The sequence below is a fragment of the Thamnophis elegans genome, chromosome 2 (genome assembly GCF_009769535.1).
Source record: "Thamnophis elegans isolate rThaEle1 chromosome 2, rThaEle1.pri, whole genome shotgun sequence".
Classification (NCBI taxonomy): domain Eukaryota; kingdom Metazoa; phylum Chordata; class Lepidosauria; order Squamata; family Colubridae; genus Thamnophis; species Thamnophis elegans.
Window position 1 is genome coordinate 54,231,898 of NC_045542.1, and position 27,682 is coordinate 54,259,579.

Genomic DNA, 27,682 nt, shown 5'->3' on the forward strand with positions numbered 1-27,682 from the left:
AATAAACTTCTGTATTGGAGGAGAAATAATCTATTAGTGTGCTAATGATTTACTAAAGAACAAATACCTATATTAGATATTCTGTATTTGCAATTCACATAAGTGAATAAGGTCTTTCAGCAGACAGGGGTGTACTTGATAGACTTCCACAGAAACAAATCACATCTAGTATAGACAAAATCTATACAAAGGTAAGAACAGAGTGATTCTTTTGCTTTTATATTCTCCAAGTATATTAAAATTATTACATCTAAATGGCTGTTTTATAAGGATTTGAGATTTGAAGGAATTGCTGTTGGGAAAGTAATCATCATTTTATAGGAAGTGTTTCTGGGATTCCAAAAAGTCCTGAAGGCTCACAGATGAATTTTTACAAAGATTTTTGTTGCTTCTATCTATATTGGCTGAATGTAGTAATAAATAAGAGATCCTTTTAAAATAAAATGTGTAGTACTATAAAGAAGCTTTCAGATAAATGGAGTCACTAATGTGCAGATAAATAACAACATTTCAAACATTCAAACTGAGTATGCCCCTATAATAGGGAAATTATTTACATTTTACTTAGCCTCTTCTCATTCCAAACCAGATTCAATGCAAAATTTGGAAAGACTAGTTATAAAAAGGCTGACTCCAGCTAATGTTTAATTTTCAGTCTTTAATCAGTTCACTTTACATTTGCTGATTCAATGCATAATTCATGTTCTTAAGTGAAATCAAAATAGGGAAAATTACTGTAGAAGTGGCTTTAAAATGTTGCCTTTAAAAAAATGACATTTCATACTAAGATAATTAGCCATGTCACTTTTACTTAAAAATTGAAATGCTAAATATGAGAAATTTCTGTTTGAAAGGTAGAACATTAACATTTGTGAGACATAGGAAAAATTATGCCCAACAATATCAGCTGACAGCTTGAATTCACTATTGTTAATTGCAAGGATAAAAAAATAGCTGGATTGTTCAAAAATTCTAGTACACATCACAATGCCTGATTTATACTATGTCATAGTTGGTTTAAACATGGTTTTTTGAATAAACCAGGACTGCTTTATTCAAAATACCAAACACATTATTGCTTAGTACAAGGTGAAATATCACTTAGCATGTGTTCACATTGTAAGTTCAAATAGTAGCAAAGTTGGCAGTCTATATCAGACATGTCCACACTAGGAACAGTATTTCAATTCATTTTGCTCACATAACAAGTGAGGGGCTTTGATTATTGGAAGTTAGAATCTGGATCATAAGTAGCCTGAAGCAGAGGTTCAGCAGGTTCTGACAATTCTGGAGAACTGATAGCGGAAATTTTGAGTAGTTCTGAGAACCGGTAAATACCACCTCTGACTGGCCCCGCCTCCATCTATTCTCTGCTTCCAGAATCCCAGCTGATCAGGAGGGAATGGGGATTTTGCAGTAACCTTCCCCTGGAGTGGAGAGGGAATGGAAATTTTACAATATCCTTCCCCTGCCATGCCCACAGAACCGGTAATAATTTTTTTTTAATCCCGCCACTGGCCTGAAGGTAATTCCATTGTAACTTTGAACAGTTGCTAAGCAACTGGTCATAAGTTAAGGACTACCTGTATTGTTTGAGAATTGCTAGCCTGGAAATAACTTTGACTAGAGAATTTTTTAAAACATTCCCAATTAGATAAGTGTACATATACATTTCCTTTCCTGCATTCTTCAGGGCCTGGAAACAATGCCAACTGCAAAGCAAGCAGCTTTTCAATTTGTAGAAGATATGAAAACACGGATTCTGACGGATGATTGGGTTCTAGGGGGACTAGTGGTGATAGTTTCATTCTTCACTATCATCATTGTCCTCATTTTGTTTGCTGCGATCTTTGGCTGCTGTTCAACTGAAAGGAATAAACTGAGTTCTGAGTAAATCATCAGATCACTTGCCTTTACAATATTTTATCTACAGAGGACTGAGCAGTATAAAGAGATGCTTCTTCTTGCTGTTTTATCTTTTGAGTTTAGAAATGAATGCATCAAAGAGGAACTGCTGCTGTTAAAGCACAAAACGAACTAGCATCCGAGGACTTACTCCAAGTGAAGTTTGCATTAAACAACCAGGTTTCTGCTGTGTTTTTGATGCAAGGATGGTGTCTATTTGCAATGGAAAACTGAACAATAAATGTCTGTGGTCTCCAAAATTTTCATTTAATCTTTCAAAAGGCCAATTTTGTACTTCAGATTATATATAGTTTTTCTGAAGATTATCTACTTAACTTTTTTCTCTAGCAAACTTTTTAAATGTGAAATTAACTGAAAGTTGGTCCATTTATAGCATCGTTACATCTAAACACAATGTTATGAACAAAAATAATCAAATTGTTATTTAAAATAAAGAATATCCTAATCCTTTATACAATCTATTTTGTTGTCCAAGTAAATATACTGTAACATTTTTCATACAGCATATGTACAAATTCTTACATACACAAGATCTTTCATGGGTACTTGGATGCTACATCTGAGTATTACACAGGGCCATGCAAATGTTGATTTCATGAAAATTTTCACCAACAATTTGGAGGTATTATGGATAGTTAGGATTATTTCCATAACAAACAATGAAAACATTATTCTCATTCTAATGGTTTTCAATTGCCATTCATTCAATATGTAGCCAAATCTACATATTATCCCAACCAATATGAAACCTAGAACCACTCAAGAATAGGAGAAGAAAATGACCCAAAGCAGTCATAGAGATAACAAAAAGCATGTTACAAGAGTAATCTCCATTCTCACTTATACAGTAGTCAGGCAACTGCCATAAAAATATGGTTGGACAACAATTCAAAGGTTATGCCATTTGAGCCACAGATGAACATACTTGTACCAACAGCCAGAAATGCTTTAAGCCAAATGTGAATTTTCCTGGGTTTACATGCCAGCTGTAGAAGACAGCTGGGTGGCCCCAGGAAAAGATGCAGTTGCTTCAAAGTGTTCCTAACAGGTGTGAAGTACATATACAGAAAGCTGCTGATTCAGATTTGCCCTTTAATTCAAATCACTGCCCTAATGAAAAGTACTTAGCTAAGGATCAGTTGAAGTCCCTGAAGAACAATTTGCTTTATGTTGTCTTTTCTACATGTAGAGTATACGAAAAATCTCCCCCCCCCCCAAATTATCTTTTCTATGTGCTAATAGAAAAATCTATTCCTTTCAAGCAGTGTGGTAGAGTAGGCATAACTCCTGACTAAAACATCAAGTCTATAATTGGCCACAGAATACTGAGTAATATTGCCCAGATATTAGATTATAATCTGCCTCAAAAAAGGTATGGTGAATACAGAATCATATTCTACATTAAGCCCTGGGAAGAAAACATACAAAATAAATGAAACTCCAATAGCTTCACAAATAAACCCCCGTGATTCCAAGATTTAGGTAGCAACTCCCCCAAAATAATTTATTTCAGAATAGATCAACTCACCTTACAAGTCTTAACACTGGAATGGAAGTAAATAAATATATGAAATGACACTGTAGTACCAATGAGCAACAATTATTCAAAAATGATGTAAACAAATTTTTATTGTCTTCTTGTAACCTTATTCTATCATGTTACCATCATGTACGCAACTTGGGCTGATCTTGAAAAAGCAAAACCAGGGGTGGGATCCTTCCGGTTTAACAACCAGTTCCCTAAGTGCGTGTGCGCCTGTCATGCCTGACACATGCTGGTGCATGTGCACAGTTGTCAGGAAAACAGCTGAGGCAATTCACTCTGTCGCCCCTATCAGCTGGGCTAAAAATCAAGGAAATATAGGTGGGTATAGCTCAGGGGCGGCCCACCTGATGGTCGGAACAGACTAGTTGCTCTCAGCTGATCTTCGGAAGTACTGGTTCACCCAAACTGGCCTGAACCGATAGAATCCCATCCCTGAGCAAAACACTGTAATACTTGGTCAGCATTTGGATGGAAAGCCACCAGAAAATTAGAAGTTGTGGGGTCCTTGGTGAGCTTTGAATTTGGTTGTTTGCTTGCAAACATGTCATTATCTAACTATTCCTGATTATGTTACCTATTTGGTAATGAAATAACCGCAAGCAAACAACCAAACTTACAAAGCACCCAGGGCTCCATAGTTCAACTTCAAGCAACATGCATTCTTTTCTAATGAAATTTGAAGTTGTAGGCTAGATTGGAAAGTCGGGGGGAAAATCCTGGAAGAAACCAATGGCAAGCTCAAACTTATTGCCAAAATAAGTATGCAAATACAACCATATAATGATAAAGTCTTGACTTTTTCTTATTGAACCGTAATATGGATAAAGCTAACCAACTAGTGCTCTGTAAATGAATGCAATTTGTTAAATATTTGATATCACTGATCATGATGCTGCTTCTGAATGAAGGTACAGATCCAGAAAAAGCTTTTGAACCTCTTAATTACAACCCCCGTCTTCAATTAAAGCCCCACAAACTAAGTAAGAAAATATATCTTTCCTATCCACATGTGAGCCTCAGTCCTGCCCACCATTATTGCCTGGCATCTCTGTAATAGTATATTAAATGCCCTCTAGAAATCCAACAATGGCATACTAGACTACAGACAAACCTATATTTTCCTATGTTTAGCACCTATACATTACTGTCTTACTGCAAAAGTAAGTTCCTCATGACTCCATCAACACAATTTATTTTAAATATAGAATTTATTTTTGCACAGGTTGCAATTTCTACACTAATTACTGAATATTGCAGCTACTATTTTAAATAAGGAACATCAGTAACTATGTAGCAACCTATTTAATTTTTCGTCCTCAAGCTGTTAGGCTTCACACCTTTTTTTTTCAATGAAGAGAAGCTTCCCAAAAATGGTAATATAGAGGGGCAGGTTTCTCACAGATCCTCTGAAGGAAAAACTGATAGAAAGACCGTTGGCTTACCTGAACGGTCGTTCTCGGGGCACTGCAAAGAGAGCCCAAATGCTGGGTTAACACAGCCTATCTGCCCTTGGACTGAGTGATGTTTTTCTTGACCACGCCTCCCTTTGCCTGCACATGCTCAATTCGAAAACGAAGGAACCGTCCTGTAATCAATTACAGTCAATACAGCCACATCGTTCAATACTAACACCCGGGTGGGTTTGGGCTCTCTTCGCAGTGCCCCGAGAACGACCGTTCAGGTAAGCCAACGGTCTTTCTCCAGTGCACTGCTCAGAGAGCCCAAATGCTGGGACATGCCCAAGCTATTGAGTCCCAGGGTGGGGAAGCGCCGAAGCCTCTGGCATTTCAGCCACTCTTTGTAATACTCTTCTGCCAAAGGAGGCTTCGGCTGAGGCAAAGGTGTCAATCTTATAGTTTCTAATAAAGGCCGTGGGGGAAGCCCAGGTGGCCGCTCTACAAATGTCTAGGATAGAGGCCTGGGTTGCCCAGGCTGCAGACGTTGCAGCACTCCTGGTGGAGTGAGCGGTGATTCGTCTCGGAGCCGTCTTGCCCTGGTGCTCATATGCCAGTTTGATGCAAGCACGTAGCCAACGTCCCACAGTGTGAGAGGAGACCTTGCGGCCCAGGGACGCAGGGAGGAAGGAGACAAAGAAAGCCTCTGACCGGCGGTAGTCCTTTGTTCTCTTTACATACGTGCGCACGGCCCGTCTCACGTCCAGCTTGTGCCACTCACGCTCCTTAGGGTGAGAAGGATGGGGACAGAAGTTGGGCAAAATAAGTTCTTGAGTCCTGTGAAACAGGGAGTTAATTTTCGGAGCAAATGACGGGTCAAGTCTCAATATTACTCTGTCCGGGTGAACTACGCACAAATCCTCCCTGACAGAGAGCGCAGCAAGCTCGGCTACCCTGCGAGCGGATGTAATGGCCACCAGATGTTTAGATGTTTAGATGTTTATTAACATTTGTAGGCCGCCCTTTTCCCTAAGGGGACTCAGGGCGGCTCACATAAAAACAGGAAGGGGGAATACAAACAATGACGTAGACACATATAATAAAAGTAATAAGCAACATACATTCATCGTTCGGGAGGGGCGGCTATCCTTGTCCCCAGGCCTGACAGGCTAACCAGTTCTTAAGGGTTGTGCGGAAGGCCTGGATGGTGGTGAGGGTACGAATCTCCACGGGGAGCTCGTTCCAAAGGGTCGGGGCTACTACTGAGAAGGCCCTCCTCCTTGTAGTTGCCAGCCGGCACTGGCTGGCCGATGGAATACGGAGGAGGCCCAATCTATGAGATCTAATTGGTCGCAGGGAGGTAATTGGCAGAAGGCGGTCTCTCAAGTATCCAGATCCACTACCATGCAGGGCTTTATGGGTGACTAATAGCACCTTGAAGCGCATCCGGAGATCGACAGGTAGCCAGCGCAGCTCGCGGAGGATAGGTGTTATGTGGGTGAACCGAGGTGCACCCACAATCGCTCGCGCGGCCGCGTTCTGTACTAGCTGAAGTCGCCGGATGCTCTTCAAGGGCAGCCCCATGTAGAGCACATTGCAGTATTCCAGCCTAGAGGTCACAAGGGCCCGAGTGACTGTTGTGAGCGCCTCCCGATTCAGGTAGGGTCGCAACTGGCGCACCAGGCGAACCTGGGCGAATGCCCCCCTGGTCACAGCCGTCAGGTGGTGGTCAAACGATAGCTGTGGATCCAGGAGGACTCCCAAGTTGCGAACCCTCTCTGAGGGGTATAAAATTTGACCCCCCAGCCTGAGTGATGGAATATTGGTCGAATCTTTGGGAGGGAAGCACAACAGCCACTCGGTCTTTTCTGGGTTGAGCACAAGCTTGTTAACCCTCATCCAGTCCATAACGGCCTCAAGGCCTCGGTTCATCACGTCTGCCGCTTCATTGAGTTGGCACGGGGCGGACAGATACAACTGGGTATCGTCCGCATATTGATGGTATCTGATCCCGTGCCTGCGGATGATCTCTCCCAGCGGTTTCATGTAGATGTTGAATAGTAGGGGGGATAAGACCGAGCCCTGAGGCACCCCATATGTTAGGGGCCTAGGGGACGATCTCTGCCCCCCCACTAACACCGACTGCGACCTGTCCGAGAGGTAGGAGGAGAACCACCGCAACACGGTGCCTCCCACTCCCACCTCCCGCAGTCGTCGCAGAAGGATACCATGGTCGATGGTATCGAAAGCCGCTGAGAGGTCAAGGAGGACCAGGATGGAGGAATGTCCTCCATCTCTGGCTCTCCAGAGATCATCGGTCAATGCGACCAAAGCGGTTTCTGTGCTGTAACCGGGTCTGAAGCCTGACTGGAAGGGGTCGAGATAGTTTGCTTCCTCCAAGGACCGTTGGAGCTGGAAGGCCACCACCTTCTCAACAACCTTCCCAAGGAAGGGAAGGTTGGAGACTGGGTGATAGTTATTAAGAACAGCTGGATCCAGAGATGGTTTCTTTAGGAGGGGTCTCACCACCGCCGCTTTCAGTGCGGCGGGGAAGTTCCCCTCCCGAAGAGAGGCGGTAACAACCGCCTGGATCCAGCCTCGTGTCACCTCACTGCTGTTAGTAACCAGCCATGAGGGACACGGGTCCAGTACGCAGGTGGAGGCACTTACAGCCCTCATGGCCTTGTCCACATCCCCGGGGGTAACATCCTGAAACTCAACCCAGAGATGTTCTACTTGATCCTCTTGTGCCTCGGCTGGAACTGCGGGGATGGAGTCCAAGTCCGACCGAAACCGAGCAATTTTGTCCGCTAAGAATTGGGCATAATCCTCAGCTCTGCCCTGCAAGGGTTCCCCCGCTTCCCTTTTATTTAGTAGGGAGCGGGTTATCTTAAACAGGGCGGCTGGGCGGGACTCAGCGGACGCAACCAAGGTGGCTATGTGAGATCTTTTCGCTGCCCTAAGTGCCCTGGTGTATTCCTTGGTGCAGGTGGTTACCATTGCTCGGTTCGATTCGGACTTATCGGACCTCCATCGGTGCTCTAGGCATCTCCTCCGGCGCTTCATCTCCCGGAGTTCCTCGGTGAACCAAGGAGGTCTCCGGGATCCGCCGCCTCGGAGGGGCCGTAGTGGCGCAATCCGGTCGAGGGCCTCCGATGCTGCCGAGTGCCAAGCAGCAACCAGAGTCTCTACCGGACTGTGGGCGAAAGTATCAGGAATGACCCCAAGCTCCGTCTGGAACCTTAACGGTTCCATAAGTCGCCTGGGGCGGAACCACCTGGTCGGTTCCTCCTCCCTACAGTGGGGGTTTGGTCTCCGGAAGTCGAGCCTCAGTAGGCAGTGGTCTGACCACGACAGGGGTATGATGTCGTTACCCCTCAGACCAGGATCACAAATCCACTGCTCCGAGAGGAATACGAGGTCGAGCATGTGACCCGCCGAATGGGTTGGGCCCCGAATTACTTGGGTCAAGCCCATGGCTGTCATGGAAGCCATGAACTCCTGCGCCCCATCAGAGTTTTCACCGAGCGACGGCAAATTAAAGTCCCCCAGGACCATCAACCTAGGGAACTCAATTGCCAGTTCGGCTACCGACTCGAGGAGCGAGGGGAGGGCTGCTGCAACGCTGTTGGGAGGCAGGTACGTTAACAGCAGACCCACTTGACCCTTGAGGTCCAACTTTATCAGCAGAGACTCACACCCGACAAGCTCCGGAGCAGGGACCCTACGAGGAACTAACGACTCCCGGATAACAATGGCCACACCCCCACCCCTTCCCTGGGCTCTCGGCTGGTGTAGCACCTGAAATCCTTCTGGGCACAGCTCTACAAGGGGGACTCCTCCCTCTGGGCCCAGCCAGGTTTCAGTAATACATGCCAGGTCTGCCCTCTCGTCTAAAATTAGGTCCCGGACGAGAGGAGCTTTATGTACCACAGACCTGGCATTTAGCGACAGCAGCCTGAGTCCAGGGTCCTGATTACTAGCGCCATCTGGTCTCGGAGTGGGACTCATAGGGCCGGAAGGAGGGATCTCTGTAATGTAGCGAACCCTCCTTCCCCGGTAATGGCCTGCCCTAAAGTCCCCGCCGTATCTGCCCCTCCCTGTTACGACCGTAATACCCCGACCCTCTCCCGTGTCTCTGGTCCCCTCAACCACCCCCATGGCCCCCGCATCTCCCGGCAGGTCCTCCGAATCATACATACCCATGCACTCCCCCAAACAGTCCCCACGTAAGAGTTAAAAACACAAAAATTTACAACAATATAATAATAAAAAGTGGGACATTCATTCATCTCATACGTATCTCATGCATATCCCATACAAAGAGAGAAGAGAAAGATGAAAGAAAAGAAAGAAACTAAAATAGTTGCGCAGTTGATTAAGATTTAAGGTGCGAGTTCAGATGGCAAAATTGGCTCTTAATGTTCAGAGTTAAAGTGGCTAGGGACCAGTTATAGTTCAGATGGAATATATGGGGGAGTGTCTTATAGCCCCTCTCTTCTTTTGCAAATTTGTTAGTCAAAAGGTCCTGCGGGGGTTCAGTGCGAACACACAATGCTGCCATCGTCTGTCCACCCGCAGCCCAGGTCCAAAGTTTTCCTTCTGGGGGTAAAACCACTCCGAGGAATTCCCAAAGGCACACCAGTAAAAATAAGTAGGGTAAAAAGATGGAACAGGCGTTGTAATTGCCAGGGGACACCGTCGCTGTTCTCCAGATGGAACTTGCTTCCTCAGTGTTAAATGGCCGAGGCAGCCCGAGAACCACCGGAATCCTTAGAGCCGATGGGATCATCCAGGTCTGTAGAGTCCAAGGGTGGTCTCCCCCATTCCTCGTCCCCACTGCAGGCAGACAGAATAGGGAAGTGAGGCAGACGATGAGGCCGCTAAAGGACGCCGCCGCTGCCACCGAGCTGAGGTTCCTCTCCTCGCCGCCGAACAGCTGATATGGACGAAACAGCACGGAGACCACTGGAACCGCCAGAATCCACGCGGTCCGCGGTCGTAACGTCCAAATGGCTTGGAGACAATCCTGGGGGTGGTCCCACGGCCGTAGGGCGCTCCCGACGCAGGCAGGCGAAGCTAAAAGATGAAATAGGCGCCGGAGCCGCCGAAGAACGCCGCCGCCGTTTCCAGGCCGAGATTCCCCTCCTCGCTGCCGAGCGGCCAGACCAGCATGGAAGCCGCTGAAGACGCTGGAGCTTATGCGGTCTGGGGCTATCCCCGAAGAGGTAACCCCTACCGCTAGCTGATCTTTTCGGGTTCTCAGGGTCTCAAGCCTCCCGGACAAGCCTCTCATATTATATTTTAAAGTTGTTACTCGCAGTTTTATTTGCATTTTTTTCGTCGGGTAGTTTAGAGCGGACGGAGCCTCGCAGCCATCTTAGTCTCGCACATGCGCACAAGAATTCATCCCATCCATCCTTCCCCCAATGGGCTCACCAGGAAAGCGGTTTTGATGGTGAGGTAGCGCAGACTGGTCTTTTTTAAAGGCTCAAATGGGGCTTTGGTCAGGGCCTTAAGCACAAATGGAAGATCCCATGACGGATACCGGTGAACAGTTGGAGGGCTGATGTTCGCTGCTCCCTTGAGAAAGCTCTTGATCTGGGGGAGCTGACTCAGCGAGCGAGAGGAGCCCTTTGCCAGGATGGTAGACAACGCTGCAACCTGGCGTCTGAGGGTGCTGACTGCAAGGCCCTTATCCAGACCCTCTTGCAAAAAGTCTAGGGTCTGGGGGATCGAGGCTGAGGAGGCCTCTATGTTCCTAGTCTTGCACCACCGTGAGAAGGCGGCCCAGGTGGCATCGTAGATTCTAGTCGTAGAGGGCTTCCTGGACGCTTGGATTGTTCGAATGACCTGGTCAGAGAATTTTTGCTTTCTCAGGAGCTCCCCTTCAAGTGCCAAACGGCTAGCTGCAGCCACTGGGGCTCCGGATGGATGATGGCCCCCTGGCTGAGGGCAATCTTGTCCCGGGGGATTCTCCAAGGTCTTTGAACTGAGAGGCTGACCAGGTCTGCGTACCAGGGCCTTCTGGGCCAGAAGGGAGCCACCAGAATGAGGTCTGCCTTTTCGGTCAGGAGCTTGTTCACCACTTGAGGGATGAGCGGAAGTGGAGGGAAGGCATACAGAAGTCCCTGAGGCCACGCTGACCTCAGAGCATTTGTTCCCTCCGCCTGGGGCGAGTGGTAGCGACTGAAGAAGCGTGGGAGCTGTGTGTTGTTGTGTGTGGCAAACAGGTCTACCTGTGGCTTGCCGAACCTCCTCACGATCTGCTGGAACAGGTCCGGGTGCAGGCGCCACTCCGAGTGGTCGATGCGTTGGCGGCTCAGCCAGTCTGCTTCCCGGTTGCTTACGCCGGAGATGTGATCTGCACTGAGAGAAGCCAGATGACGTTCCGCCCACCTGCCCAGCGCTTCTGCCTCGAGCATGAGGGCCTTTGATCGAGTGCCCCCTTGCCGGTTTATGTGCGCTTTTGTCGCCACATTGTCTGTCATCAACAGTACATGAGCCCCTCTTACTAGAGATGCGAACTTTCTCAGCGCTAGGCGAGCTGCCCTCAGTTCCAGCCAATTGATGCTGTGGGCGGCCTCCCTCTGAGTCCATCGGCCTTGGGCTAGGTGGCCCTGACAGTGGGCGCCCCACCCCAGGAGGCTGGCATCCGTGGTGACAACTAGTCTCTCCGGCTCCTTGAACAGGCAGCCCTTCCTGACTGCCTTGGACCTCCACCATGCCAGAGACCGGATCACCTTTCGTGGGAGCCGAACCCGCCTGAGTGAGTTGCTGTTCCTGGCCCTCTGCACTGGCAGCAGAAACCACTGCAGCTCCCTGGCGTGAAGGCGAGCCCAGGGAACCACCCCCAGGCACGAGATCATTATCCCTAGGAGCTGGGACAGCTGAATGATGGGTATCGACCTGGCAAGGCTGCAGTGCTTCACTCTGCGTCTCAGGTTCGACAGCCGGTCTGGCGAAAGAAATACCTGGCAGGAGGTGGAGTTGATGACCGCACCCAGGTGCTGTATACAGGTGGATGGTCGGAACTGGCTCTTCTCCATGTTGACAGAGAAGCCATGGTACTGCAGGGTCTGCACAGTTAGAGAAACATCGCGGTGTGCCTGCTTGGTGGTGAGAGAGTGAATGATTATGTCGTCTAAATAACATTCCAGACGAACCGGATGGTTGCGGAGATGAGCCGCTAGCACTGCCAGAATTTTGGTGAATGTTCTGGGCGCAGATGATAGCCCGAAGGGAAGAGCCCTGTACTGGAAATGCTTCCCTTCCGCGTAGAACCTCAGGAACCGCCTGTGGGCCACATGGATGGGGACATGCAGGTAGGCCTCTTTGAGATCTATTGATGTCAATAGGTCCCCCTCCCTCACACAGCCCAGGATGGAGTGGAGTGACTGCATCTTGAACCTCTTGTAAGCCAGATGCTGATTTAGGCTCTTGAGGTCCAAGATGGCCCTCCACCCCCCTGAACTTTGGGGCACTAGGAAGAGGATCGAATAGAAGCCCCTCCCCTGCTGATCCCTGGGGACTGGCTCTATCGCCTCTATCTCTAGGAGATGGCAGATTTCTGCCCTCATGCGTTCCCTCTTTTCTGGGTTCCTGGGGGTAGGGCAGTGGATAAACTTTCTTTGGGGAAAGGATAGGAAGTCCAGGAGAAGGCCCTTGCGAATGGTGTTGAGGACCCACTTGTCCGATGTTATCTCCTCCCACCTGTCGGCATACAGCCGTAGCCGACCCCCGATGGGGGGATCCCTGTGACCGTCACTTTCCCTTACGAAAGGGCCGGGATCCACCACTGTTGTTTCCTCCTCCTCGGAATGGTCTCCGAAAGGAAGACTGGGATTGGTTGGCACGAGCCCCGAAGGATCTGTCTTGGTGCCTATCCCCCCCTGCCTGAAAGGGCCTCTGATAGGAGGAAGGGTGAGAAGATTGCCCTGTTTCCTGGCTCCTGTAGGGTCTCTTACGAAAGGACCCCACCCCTTTCCGGTCACCCCTTTTAAAGGTTGCCGGAAGGATCTTGCGTTTGTCCTTGGTTTCGGTGACAAACTTGTCCAGGGCCTCTCCAAACAGAAAGCCCCCTTTAAATGGGGCTGATGCCAGCTTCCATTTAGCCTTCATTTCGGCCTGCCAGTGCCTGAGCCATAGGAGGCGGCGGGAGGTGATATTGGAAGCTAGAGCTCTGGAAGAGAATTTTGCTGCTGTCAAGGTGGCATCCGCCGAATACTCGACAGCGGTAATAATCTTGGTTAGCTCATGGCGCCACCTAGATTTCCTGGGCGGGGGTCTGGACCTGAGTTGGCGCAGCCAGAATAGGGTGGCCCTAATAAAAAAGGAGGCAGAGGTGGATGCCTTGATGGCCCAGGCAGACGCCATGTGTGTTTTCTGACATGCCTTTTCCGACCTCTTATCTTCTGCCTTAAGTCCCTCTAGGAGCTCAGCTGGCAGGTTGGAATTGGAAGTCAGAGACACGACTGGGGCATCTACTTCTGGGAATTTGAGGATTTCCTCCATTTTATCTTCTACTGCATATAGAGTTCTATCCCCCCCACTGGGGTTGGTCAGGGTGCCCGGCTGTAGCCACTGGCGCTGTACCGCGTCCATAAATAGGTCTGGCACAGGAATAACCTCGGGAGTTTCTACTGTCTCTTTGAACAACCCATGCTTAAGATCCTTGGAAGTGGAAGCCTGAGAGGCCTCAGGTCTGGAAGTGGGGCCTAACTCTGTGGCCGTCATGGCTTTGTGCAAGATAGACTTGAATAATGACGGTTGAAACAGGCCAGAGAATTTTGGCTTGTCAGGGGTGGGGTTTTCGTCTTCGGAAAGGGCGAAAATCTCCCCTTCTTCCTGCTCAGAACTTGATAACCCAGAGTGAGAGGGGCTTGAAGATGGAGAGGATACAGGCTCCTTAGAGGTGGAGGCCCTAGGTTTGCGTTTCTCCTTTGGGGCCTTGCCCTTGCGAGAGCCCTTGCGCTTAATGCCTTCAGCTATCCCTTGGGAGATGGCTAAGGCAATTACCTCCCTCATTTCATCCAAAAGAGCAGGACTTTTTCCCCTTTTTTTCTTTTGCTTACTGGGCCTGCGACGGCTAGGCCTGCCTGAGCTGGATCCACCCTTCCCAAAGGGGGAATTCTGGACAGAATCTCGTTCCTCTCTGATGGAGGAGCTAGGGGAGTCGGGGTACCCCCAAGATGCTTCAGGAGATGGATCCCTGGATGCATAGTTATCCCCAGACAAGAATTCACTGTCCCCGGGGGATTGGGCCTCACGATCAGGGGAAGCTGACTCCCTGCTGCGACGGTCTGGGCTAGGTTCTGGCTGAAGGGGCCTTGAAACCTCCCTGGGATCCACTGTGGCTCTTGGAGAAGACCTTTCAAGTGAGCCTTTGTGCCCTTTGCCTTTATTTTTTTTTATTTTTTTTTTTTTTCTCGTGTATAAAATATTTTATTCAATTTTCACATTCCATTTGCAATCATTTATATACAGGGTATTTACTATAAGAAAAGAAAAAAAAAGAAAAAGGGAATAAAACGAACAAATAAAAAGGAAACACAACTCATCATTCACAACCCCACCTAACCCTTGCATCCTCCATACACCCCATCTACCCCCTCCAACTTTCCTTTCTCCCTCTAACACTCCCCTCCTACTTCCCTTTCCCCTCAAACCTTCCTTCTCCCCTTACTCCCCAGACACCCTCCTTACATACTCCTTACATTCCCCTTACTCCTTCCTTACTCCTCCCTCTTCCTTCCCTCTACCTCCCTCCTTGGTGTATGCCTTTATTCGAGTGTTGTTTGATCTGATAAAAGTAAAGTGAACCAAGGAAAATAATAATAATAATAATAATAAAAAAAAGAACCACCGTATATAAATACATTCTTGTTCTTATTAAAACTATATTAACACCCCCCACCCCACCCCCCACAATCCCCATCCCTAATCCTCCCGACTTCCCAGGGCCCACACCTGGCACTACCTTCTATCTAAAATATCTTGTATACATATGGATTAAAAAATAAAAGTAATATATCAAAAAAAAAAAAAAAAAAAAAAAGGGAAAAGCAGAGAAAGGAAAAAAAAAAAGGAAAAAAAGAAAAGAGAAAAGAGAAAAAAGAAAAAAAGAGACCACTCTTTGTGTTGATCTCAGCCCCCCATCTTTATCTATGCTTAAATAGTATAAATCATTCTATCTATATTTTATTCTCATCTCTTACTTCTTTGCTATTTACCCCGACCTTCTGTAGGCTCTCCCGTTCCCTTCCTAAACCTCATGATCCCTTCCAATAAGATTTAAGCAACGTGGTTCATGCCATATATTCAAATATAACTTTACAGACAAGTAATCAAACTTTCCCTTCTAGTAAAATTTAAACAACGTAAGTGATCTTTCTTTACCCCTTTTTCAAACAGTAATTCAAAATAATCTAACCAGATTTCCCCTTCTTAGTAAAGTTAAGCAGCGTAGATCAGATATTACTTTACACAGGAATCAATTTCTATCTTAAAATAATTCCAACCGACTTCCCCTTCTAATAGAATTTAAATAACTTAGTTCATTCCACATGTATTTTACCCTCATCCCCCACTTGTCTGATATTTACCACTATCAAATTTATACTACCATTTGTTTAAAATATAACTCAGAGCGATTTGTAGCATAAATCATTCCACATATTCCAATAATACTTTCAGCAAGAATCAGTTAACCTTCTATTTTAAGGTAGTCGCTTCTAACAAAGTTTAAACAACATAAATCATTCCGCATTCTTTTTACAGTTATCTTAAAATAATCCCAAGCGGCTTCTTATTCTAATAAGCTTTAAACAACATAAATTTTGCCCTCTTCCCTTGCTTGTCTAGTATTTACCTCAAATAACGTAGTTCATTCCACATGCATTTTACCCTCATCTCTTGCTTGTCTAATATTTACCACTATCAAATTTATACTAGCGTTTATTTGAAATGTAACTCAAAACTATTACAACCAACTTTCCCTTCAAATAAAAGTTAAATAGCATGGATCATATTCAAATAATACTTTCAGCAGGAGTCAGTTAACCTTCTATTTTAAAATAGTCCCATCTAACAAAGTTTAAACAACATAAATCATTCCGCATTCTTTTAACCACTATCAAATTTATGCTAACGTTACTTTAGAATCTAGCTCAAAGTAGTTTCACCCAGCTTTCCCTTCTGATAAAAATTAGTCCACTTTTTCTACCGGAGAGAGGTCTCAAACCCCCATTCAGTCCTCAACTTTAGGAAGTCTTTTGAAGTATCTAAATTCTTGATCTGCGTTCTTCTGCTTCTCCGAGGGAGGAGGGGCTACCCCCTCCATCTTGCAGCCGCATGGCCAGCCGTTTGCTTTCTCCTTCCGCTTGTCTCTCCTCTCTTCCAAGCGCATCAGGAAGTCCCGCCTTCAGAATCCTACAATAGAAATCTTGAGCCTCTGAAACAGAATTAAGACGAAATCTTTGATTCTCAAATGTAACCGTGATGCCGGCAGGGGCCTCCCATCTGTATCAAATCTGTTGACTCCTAAGCTCTTTAGTTAAAAAGGTGTAGTCCCTTCTTGCTTTCAACATCTGGGAAGGTATATTTTTGAAGACAATCACGTCCTGGTCATCAACTCGGAGACTGTTATTATGAAACTTTTGCACAATCGCGTTTCTAGATTCTTTGGTAGAGAAATGTATAATTATATCCCTCGGGAGCTGTCGCTGTTCCGCTGTCAATGAGTTCTGGCGATAGATTTTCCGAATCTGCCAATCAAAGTTAAGTCCCGGGCTTCCCAGCGCATGGCTGAAGGCTTCAGCAAAGGTCTGTTTCAAATTCTCTTGCTCCTTTTCACGGAATCCCCTGACTCTTATTGAAAATGCCTTCCTATCAAAATTTAGCATCATAAGCTGTTCTTCGTTATTTCTAATTTTTTCTTGTAAAATTTGAATATTGGTAGTCAAATCAAAATTAGCCTTCTCCAGACTTTCCAATTTGTTCTCTATTTCAGCAGAGTAATCCGACAGGGCAGACACGGCTGCAAACGTATTCGCCTTCATTTGATTAACTTTAGATTTTAGATCATCATAAAGTTGCAATACAAATTCCTTAAGTTCTTGCTTAAAGGCATCAAAAATTTTAAAGAGATATTCCTGTGTTAAAACTTCTCCAGTAGAGGGCGTAGGAGACAAAGGCTGTATTTCCAAAAAAGATTCTTTAAATTCTTTAGACACATTTGTAGCAAGACGCTTCTTTGATCTGGGTGCCATAATAAATAAACAAGTAAGCAGCGCTTCGCTCCCCTCTATTTCCAAAGAAAAAGAGTTTATTTTGTTAAGGAGCGGTCTGCAGGAAGATAAGCCCGGCTAAGTACATCCAGTAATCATCCACGGAGAGAAATCGCCATTTTGTAGTCTATTTAAACAAAGAAGTCTTTAAGACGAATGGTGCTGGTATTTAAGATAGTAATAAAAGCATAAATCTCACAGGGGTGGTACCCTCCCGTATCAAATCTAGCTTGAAAAAAACTTTGTTTTGTCCTGGGGGGGGCTAGCCTGTCTGGGGCTGCCAAAAAAAAAAGGCAGCTGAGAAGAACTGGCCGGAGATAAAAGCTCCGCTTCGGCTGGATCTAATCTCTTCCACAGCCAAAAAAAGAAAAAGGCTGTGGCTTACGAATAGACCCTAGTCTACGGAGCTACCCTCCCTGCCCCTTTCTTAGCCAAAAAGGGGTGCTATCTATGATGTTATTTAGATATACAGACCAGATCTCTGAGGAGCTCGGTGGAGCCCTCCTCGGCAACAGGCCACGCCCCCAGGAAGCCCCCTTTGCCTTTATTTACAGAGGGATCCAGCTTGCAGCGCTTGCTGGAGGGCCCCACCTGATCCCCTAAGGCCTCCCTGCATTCCTCAGCCATTTCAGGTCCCCACGAGGCCTGGAAGATAGCTGGAGTTGGGATGGGCACGCGCTGGCCTTTGCAGTCCAAAAGCGCTGGCAGAATCTCCAGGAGGGAAGGGCCGCCTTGGGGTCGGATTTCCTTCCTCCCACCGCCCTCGGTTCCCCGAGACTTAGCTTATTTTCCGAAGGGAGAGACTAGCTGGCTTCCCAGACTAGCCCCCAGCCTCCCCGCGGCGTTCTGCAGTCGTTGAGGGCTCGCTGAGGCTCCGTTGGCTGGCTGGGCTCTTCTTGCTGCCTTGTTCCTCGCACGCTCTGAGCTCTGCCGCTCTGCCCAGTGAGTCGGAGCGATCCAAAATGGCGGGGGGTGCGCACGCAGCCGCTTCCCGCTCTTTCCAGCCCTGAAAGGTGCGCGAAGGCTCCAGCCGTCGCTGCTGTTGCCGGGCAAAATGGAGCAGGCGAGGGAATCCTAGCAATCCGGCTCACCTGCTTTAGAGCCTTCTCAGAGCCTTGCTGGACTTTTCCTCCCCCTGGGACGCCCCTGTTCCAACAGGGAACTTGGTTTATCCCACTAATTGCTCCCTTGCTAGCCAGCCCCCGCTGTGCAAGCCTTTTCAACCCCCTGCAGTGCTTGCAATTAGCAACAGCAGGGAAAACCCGGCAGCCCTTCTCTTAAAGCGACGGAAGCCTCACTGGAGGCAAATAGACAGACCTGATGTAGAAGCGTGATTTCCTCTATCTGAGAATTTAAACGTGGTCCAAATTGGGAAACTTTTTCCAGACTTTCTGCTCTTAGACTGGAGCTCTCCCAAAACAGTCCTAACTCGGGCGGACTGAGTTTTCGAATTGAGCATGTGCAGGCAAAGGGAGGCGTGGTCAAGAAAAACATCACTCAGTCCAAGGGCAGATAGGCTGTGTTAACCCAGCATTTGGGCTCTCTGAGCAGTGCACTGGAGAACATAGGCCTCTTGTGCTATCAGCCCAATCTTAGTCTTGACCATTTTATCAAATAATAAAATTACTACAGATGCTACTATGGTACACACACACACACACACACCACAGCATAGAAGAGAAAGCTTCCAACCATCTAAGTATCCATCTATACTTACAAAAGATTTTCAGCGAAGGTGACCATAACCTCAAAGGCTTTCATCACAGCTTTATCAGACTCCTTCAAGGAACCTCGTTTCCCCTGGGGAAACATAAACCAGCATAATCAAAGCTATCTATGTCCTGAAGCACTGAATTCAGAAAGCTATTTATTCACAACAATGTTACATTATCCTTAGTTGCATAATGATGCTACAAACAAATATACATTTTATTTAAATCCTATAAAAGTACTGCAGCAATTTGAAACTACATTCTTTTTGGGTATACTTCTCTTTCATATAAGAATACAGCAAATGAGCCTTCATTTTTCCTCAGTATTATTACCAATTACAACCTGTTACTTATGAATAAATAAGAGGAGCCAGATTTGTGTGGATGTGGCTCTTTTCCTTTTGTAAGCCTAGAACCTACCTCCACACTGAATTTGTCTTTTCTGTGTATTTTCTATGTTTGTTGTGCTAAGAAACATAACATATGTAAAAAATCAACAGAAAAAAAAATGGATGGTGCTATGAAACAGCAGTAGCCTTCAAATATGTTTTTGGGAAATGTATAAAAAACTTGGAGAAGATGGAAACAAAGCTGTATTTCAGCTGTACTATGTGGGAAGTAGAGCCAACAAAAAGAATGGGAAACCACAGGCAGTTTCATTATGCATATTGCTAGGGAGGAAGTAACATAAATTTCAATTCATTCTAATCTGAAGATAAGCACTCTGATAAGCAGAAGCTGCAAGTGCTGTTGAGAAATCTGAAAATCACTGTGCACCACAAAAGAATGCTAATAAGGAAACAAAGGGGAGGCAAAGGTATTAATGCCCCCATAATAGAGGGTTTTTTTAAGCATATTCTTGCCAGATTGGGCAATTATATGACTGACTAATTTAGTGAGACACAAAATGTTTGTTGCCCTAGATCAAGCAATGAATTTTGCAAGCTCAATTAGATGACACAAATTCTAAGCTATGTATATTCAATATACCTTTTGGAAGACACCAATTCAAAGATTTACCATTTGATAGCTCTTCAGCTTCAGAAGTATATCAAAAGCAATATAAACTCTGTATTGAATTGCAAACTCTGGAAGGTTTAGAAAGAGTATTGTACTTTATTGATAATATGTTGATATAGGCTCAGGATAAGCAGTTACAAGGTAAGAGAATTAAGTTCTGGAATGGCATGAAGAAAGAAATTTGAAGTTAAATAAGCAAACATTTAAATTTGACATAAACTGATTTTTAGTGATCTGATTTTTATTTACATCTTTGATCTTATAGAAATAATCCTATTTGGACACAATTACTGATGGGAAATGTTTGCAAAGTAGGTTACCAGCATCTAGTATTTTGCTAAACTCACAAGATGATTACAGAGATATGTATGAACAAATGAAGCATAGATAAGAAAACAGTGTAATATTATAATGGGAGGGATTAAGCCCTTACCTCCTTTGAGTGTGTGAAATCAGGGGAATCTTAGATACAGTAAATGTGGGGATTTGTCCAAGTTGTAAAAAAATACCAAACCCCTAGAGCCTACTCTGTGCAAATAGCTGAAGGACTGGTTTATTGAAGGAATTGATAAAACTTAAAGAAAGTTGAAAGATCTTATGCTGTCTCTGTTCAAATGCAAAATATGGAATAAATTACAACTGGTGAGATCATTGCTAAAAAAGCCAATCTGATTTTGGAGAGAACATGGACAATAGTGGTATTAAGGGGAGGAATGGAATGTAAGCCAGTACAGTGTGGAAATTTTGTACCCAAAAAAATTCATTATGATTTTAATGTATTACTTATGAGTAGAATGGAATATGTATATAAAAATACAGTTTGCATATTACACTGAATACACTGAACACAGAAATACACTGTCTGCGTATTAACAAGCATGACTGTTACCTTCACAAAGGGGAAGCAGTAAAATCTGAAAGGCTCTACGCTGCCATGTATATATTAAGATGTATCTTGCCTGTTTTATTCAAATACAAAATTAAACTAGTTTTTGTGAGCATTGAAATGTGAGCTATAGTACACAGTAAATGAAGGATTCTTAAGTTATGAGCAGTTGATTTGGCAGAGAAAGAATTCACTGAAGCCATACCACACAAGGCCCCTACCTGAAGCGTGGTAATTTCTTTCTTGATGAGAAAGCAGATTTGTTCTCTGTCAGTATGAGAGTAATAAAGGCGACAGCTTGATGGCTTCCCATCTCTCCCTGCCCTTCCTGATTCTTGGTAATATCCAGCCATCGATTTTGAAATATTCCAGTGTGCAACAAATCTGTGTGATGTAAACCAATAATAATCTTTATGTGGGATACATCTAAAAATTTTAAAATGCATCCATATTAAAGGCCAACCAACGCACAGCAATAAATGTAGGCCAGTTTGTTTTCTTTCCCCACCCACATCTTATTAAATGAAAAGAAGCAAAGACATATACTGATATTGAAAGCACAAACTGTTTGGCTACTTGGTGATCATTTTGCACACACCTGACATTGGGTTTGTCAACTCCCATTCCAAAACTGATAGTAGCAACAATAACTGGAAATTTTTCCTCCATCCATTCATTTTGAATGGAGGTTCGCTCTACTAGCTTCAGCCCTTAGGAAAAAACAAAGGACAATAGTATAATATCAGCAGACTTTATCCATCCATTTATCCTAAGAAACTTTTTGTGTGTGTGCACTAAATAATTGCTTAGAGTGGAAAGAAAGAGAGTTTTTATTACCTGCATGATATGCCTTGGCTTTTACTCCCCTATAACTTAATTCAATAGACACTTGCTCACAAGCATCTCTCATCCTGCAGTAGATAATTCCACAGCCAGGATATCCCTGCATAAAGGAAAAGAGAATGAAGCTAACATTAGCATCATAAGGAAATGCAACAATAAACACTTAAACTACAAATATGAGTTCCTAAAAGATAAGTTTTCATATGCTTGGCTTAGGGTTAACATTACATATTTTATACAGAAGCCAACATATTCTCGTGAACCTTTTGATTTTCCTTCTTCCAAATAGAAGCAGAATTTGTACAAAAGTCTGAACAGTATCTGCTACTCTGAACAATCAAGCCAAAAAAGACTACCAGTGGACAATGTTTATGTTCTCTGACTCCAGCCATCCATGTAGATCAGAGGTGGAGTACTATGGCCCCTTTATGACTTGTGGACTTCAACTCCCAGCATGGCTGGTTCAGGAATTCTGGGAATTGAAGTCCATGAGTCATAAAAGGGCCATAGTTCCCCTCCTGATATAAAAGGTCAATTCCCAATTCTCTGTGGTAATATTCTTTCGCCTCTATTACCTCACATAAGCCATTCTTTCCCCTTTCTTGCTTATATTGACTTTAACAAAAAGCTTGGCAACCTTCAGGGATGCCAAGTGTGACAGAACAGGTTTCTAGAAATACCTAAGTTTTCTAAACTGCACATCTAAAGTGCCAAACGAATTATTATACAAGCAGTCCTCACTTAACAATTCAGTGACCATTCAAAGTTATGACATTGTTAAACAAATGGTTCTTATCTTCAGTCCTTGGTGACAACCACTGCATACAAATATTTTAAATAAACAGACAACAATACTGGAGACTAAAGTGATATGTCCTTAAATTGATTTTGCAATTTGCACTACAGATCTATAAATTTACACATATGCAGAGGAAATTGAAAGTTGCAACTTCAAAATATTTTTAGATGTTTATTTCAAAATTTTATATGGCTTCCCAACTTGTAAAGCACAACTTTGGATGACTCTGAATTTTCATTTAGTATTTATACTATCTACCACAATTATTATTAGACTCATATCCTGCTTTTTCTCTGGGAGCTCAATACCATCCTTTTCTCTGATGTCTTCTGTAACTATCTGTGGGGTATACTGGATTAAGAAACAGTGAGTGGCCCAAGAATGTCTATGACTGATCCTGGATACAAATCTGGGATCAACAGTTTAACCATAATTCCTCTTAAAAGATACCCGTAGCTTTCTTTTTAAAAAATTCAATAGACTATACAACTTGTATCCTTATGGGAAAAAGAATAAGGTAATATTATATTTATTCTGTTTTCCCATGACATGATACAGGTTATGTTTACTCCACAATAAACTAGAATCTACAACACTTACATACATTTATATAATCTTATATTCCTATACAATATTTATATAATCTGAATTTTAATGTACAGTCCTTTTGCTCCAAACTGACTCTGTTAAACTAATCAAGAATTCAAACTCCAATGTCCTGCTGAAAAGTTCATACTTGCTAAATGAAATCTGCAGAATTTGGATTCTTTCCTTTGAGGCTTTGGATATATGTCACCTATGTACTTATTTATATCCCTCCTTTATTCCGGCATATATAGAAATAATATTGTGAGAGTGGGATTATAGTTCTCCATATGCTGTAAAATGAACTCTTCCAGTAGCCCAGGTTAATGTGGACAATGCTGAGGATGTTGAGATCTAGCACTGAAGAAAATTTAGAGGACCACAGCTTCCCTACCTGGATATAGAGGCAGTCTTTGACTTACTACCACAATTGAGCTACAATTGAACAGAAACACAAATTTCTGTTGCTAAGTGAGACAGTTGCTAAGTAAATTTTGCCTCATTTTATGACCTTTCTTTCCACAATTAAGTGAATCACTGCAGCTGATAAGTTAGTAACCCAGCTGTTAAGTGAATCTGGCTTTCCCATTGACTTTTCTTGTCAGGTTGCAAAAAATGACCTTGGGACACAGCAATGGTCATAAGTATGAACCAGTTGACAACTCTGGATTTTGATCACATGATCATGGGGATGCCAGAAAGTTGTAATTATGAGAATCATAAGTCACTTTTTTCAGTGCCGCTTTAAGTTTGAACGTTACTAAATGAACTATTAAGTCAATGACTATCTGTACATAATTATTCTTTCTGTAATACTACTCTATCATTTACTTGTTTTTCTGGAAAAAGCCGTTTCAACAGAATTATCCCACGCATGTCTACTCAGAAATAAATCCTGAGTATAGCTTTGAATGAACTATATACTTTTGAACCTATTACAGATTAGTATTATCCATGAAGTTACTGGTATATTTCACAGCTGAGTTCCTAGTTATCTCTCAATAGATGCATGTGATGTCATATGTATGTCATGTCAGGGAATTCCTCTCTCTGAACAAGTAGCAAAGGAAATATGATTCAATCCAAGTTTTGTCCTATCATGGTAGTTGTAAGTTACCTAAGACCCATAAGCCATAAACAACCTTTTTTGAGAGGTTTCACTTACCCCTAATTCATTTTGCTGTCCAAGAGACTTCAGACAGAAATCCTTCAGATTTTCATAAGGATCTGCTAAAAGATCTTTAAACTGCACATCATAGTACAGATTGGGCCTGAAGCAAGGTGTCCTGAAAGTGGCAACAGGCTGCTTTAACTTCAGCAGGGCTATAATATCTTCCTGAACTTGCTTAGTAGCTGTGGCTGTCAGGGCTATGCATGATATATTGGGCATGCGACAACGCAAGGAGCCAAGATGCAGATAGTCCGGTCGGAAGTCATGCCCCCACTGGGAAACACAGTGAGCTTCATCAACTACCAGATAAGAGATAAGATTTTGAGATATTAGACGCTCCAAGGAGGGCCGAAAAGAAGCAGAAGCTGCCATCTCTGGAGTGATGTACAGCAGCTTTATCTTAGGATGGTCACTTGTCAAGTCAGCAAGGATGGCTTTTCTCTCCTGAGCGGACATCTTGGAATTGAAGGAGCTCACTCTAACTTTGAGAGAGAGCAAATGATCCACTTGATCCTATGAGAAAAGAGAAAGGTAACTTTACAGAAAGAATCTGACCAGGAAACTGTTGCAACTTGAAGACATTTATGATCATCTAACTATATTTAGAATTTTCAAACACATTTATTATACATGCATTTTTTTATTTTAGGTCCTTAAGAGTATTCTTTAAACTACAGTGGTTGAAATTACCTACAGAATTTGATTTGCCTCTATTTAATTAAACAAGTTCATTAAAAAAAGATGACAATGAGCAAAATCCAATATAGTACCAAAGATTAAAAACAATGGATTAATTCTTTGAATTTTTATTTATGTGAAACTTTTAAACACCTCTAAAGTTTGATACAGAAAGATAATTCAGAACAATTACATATATAATCTTACTGTGGTAATATCCAAAGGCCAAAGAAAATGCTAATTCCAGAACTTCCAATTACTTTCAGTTATGAGATTGAATTATACAATAACCTGTAATTATTGATCTGAATTAAGCTAACAAGCTCTTCAGAAAAGGCAGATTCTAAGACATTTTTCTATTTAAAGAAATGTATTTCTTCTTTCAAATAATTGTAAAAGATACCTGAATAAGTGAAATTAATGGCGAAATCACTATCGTGATGCCCTTTGCCAAAACTGCTGGAAGCTGGTAACACAGGGATTTCCCTGCTCCCGTTGGCATACATACAAAAACGTCCTTTTCTCCTGCAAAAGCAACAACAAAATGTACAAAGATTTGTTTTTTCAATTACAAGTGTCTCCAGATTCTGATTTGAAGACCAGAACAACTTGTTTCCTAGGATATGCATAGGATATCAAACCTTATATATATATATATCCACATAAGCACAACACTACTGAGACAATATATTGTAGTAAAACATATTAGAGCTAGGTGCTCTATGAAAATGATTTAAAAGAAATGCTTTAGACCAGAGTGAGCTTGACTTTCTGCTATTCAGTGACACAAATTTTTTTTCAGGCTGAAGCGAGCAAAAAAGGACCACAGATCAAGTTTAATAAGTGGATTCTGGTATCATAAACCCAGATATTATTTAAACGAGGCTCTAAATTGGCCATCAAAAGGCCACAAAGCCTCATAGCAATGACCATGTCATTGATGTTGCTGAAATGTGTCCATGAGTTTCACTCTTACATGGGATGCCTATGAAGTTAGTCAAATGTAACTACCGTATATACTCGAGTATAGGCCGACCCGAATATAAGCCGAGGCACCTAATTTTACCACAAAAAACTGGAAAAGTTATTGACTCGAGTATAAGCCTAGGGTGGGAAATGCAGCAGCTACCGGTAAATTTCAAAAATAAAAATAGATACCAATAATGTTTTTGAATATTTATTTCAAAGAAAAACAGTAAACTAGCGGTGTATTCAATGAAATACTTCACTCACCTCATGATGCTGATGTCCCGCTGTGATGATGATGTCCCGTGCAGCCGCGGGAGCGATGTCCCGCCTCCTATGACACACGGCACAGTGATTCCTATCATTGGATCACTGTACCAGAGGAGGTGGGACATCGCTATGTGGCTGCTTGCCATAACAGGAGGTGGGACATCGTTGCAGAGCGGCAGGAGGGGGAGGAAGGGGAATCGTAAGACAGCCCTGCATTACATTAGAACGTGAGGAGGGGGGATGGTGCGGTGCGCGCTGCGCGGCAAACTGACACAGAGGGAGGGGAAACTCACAGGGGCACTGGGCCATTCACGAGTGTCACCCAGCGGCATGGCCCCGCCCCTTTTTCTCCTCCATTTCGGGCAATTTTTTCACTGACTCGAGTATAAGCCGAGGCGGCTTTTTTCAGCCCAAAAAGTGGGCTGAAAAACTAGGCTTATACTCGAGTATATACAGTATGAAATTTGCACTTCTGAATGCCATATAATAAATTATCTTTATAAGAAAACAACTCCTTGTTTAAAAAGCCTTGCGTGCATGCACACTATCCAGCTCTCATATTTTTTGTACAGCATGCTCTTTTGGCATATCAGGTGCAGGGCAAATTGAAGATGGAGCAGAGTGCCATGGTGAGGAGAACAAGCTCTTTGCAGCTGTTCTTTTTCTGGGTGATGGATGGGACTGGATTTCTATTTGCTTTGATTCCAGATAGGTTGGGTTGAATTAAGGTGAAATGGTTCATTTTTGTGGGTCAGAAAAATAGTCATGACTTACAGGTAGTCCTCAACTTGCAACAGTATTTAGTGACCATTTGAAGTTACAACAGTATTTTTAAAAAGTGATTTATGACTATTTTTCACATTTATGAACATTGCAGCATCCCCATGGTCAAGCTACTTATATTTGGATGCTTGACAGATGGTTCATATTTATGATGGTTGCAGTGTCCTGGGATCATGTGATCATCTTTTGCGACCTTCTGACAAATGAGGAAGCCAGATTCACTTATCAACCTGTTACTAATTTAACAAACTTCAGTGATTCGCTTAACAAATATGGAAAGAAAAGTTGTAAAATGGGGCAAAACTCACTTAGCAAATTTCCTCACTTAATAACATAAATTTTGGGTTCAATTGTGGTCATAGGTTGAGGACTACCTGTGCAGTTTTCTTTGATTTCCATTCTAGGAATGATGAAATCTGACTCGTCTATAGCTCTTCAGTTTGGATGTTTTAGGAAATTACTGTTAACTGAAATCTTTCAGAATAAATTGTAGTAAATCACATTTTAGTTTATGAAGCTAAGCCAGCATCATCCAAATTGATGTAAAATCCATCACCAGTCAAGCATTCTCTAAATGTATTAGGATTGTAATACATTTATATGACTTCTCAGCTAGGATAACCTTTAGAACTAACAATTCATTGCCTTAGAAAACAGTCTGTTTAATTGGGGTTTATTTTCCAGTTAAATCATTTTTAGTACGGATTTGGCCAAGTTCAATTACTCATTTTAAGAGAATCTAGGAAAATCTGCAATTGAAATAATGAATCTAAAAGATTTTATGTAATTTCAGCAGTAGAAAAAAAATCTTTACAG

At 43.5% G+C, this 27,682-nt stretch overlaps 1 protein-coding gene and 1 long non-coding RNA gene across 6 annotated transcripts in view; one reads left to right on the plus strand and one right to left on the minus strand.

Moving 5' to 3' along the window:
- Positions 1-27,682, minus strand: part of RECQL5 (RecQ like helicase 5) — an 85,626-nt gene that overhangs the window by 56,460 nt on the left and 1,484 nt on the right. For all 5 annotated transcript variants that reach the window (XR_004254820.1, XM_032211655.1, XM_032211656.1 and 2 more), the window contains exons 3-8: positions 25,251-25,372; positions 24,164-24,682; positions 21,609-21,714; positions 21,370-21,481; positions 20,993-21,155; positions 18,871-18,953 (exon numbers count right to left, since the gene is read on the minus strand). Coding sequence is in view for 4 of the 5 variants with exons in the window: in XM_032211655.1 (XP_032067546.1) it covers positions 18,871-18,953; positions 20,993-21,155; positions 21,370-21,481; positions 21,609-21,714; positions 24,164-24,682; positions 25,251-25,372 (1,105 nt within the window). In the remaining variant the exon portion in view is untranslated. The remainder of the gene's footprint in view (positions 1-18,870; positions 18,954-20,992; positions 21,156-21,369; positions 21,482-21,608; positions 21,715-24,163; positions 24,683-25,250; positions 25,373-27,682) is intronic.
- Positions 9-1,993, plus strand: LOC116504566. The gene is made up of 2 exons (XR_004254821.1): positions 9-191; positions 1,694-1,993. It is a non-coding gene; the product is annotated as an uncharacterized LOC116504566 (long non-coding RNA).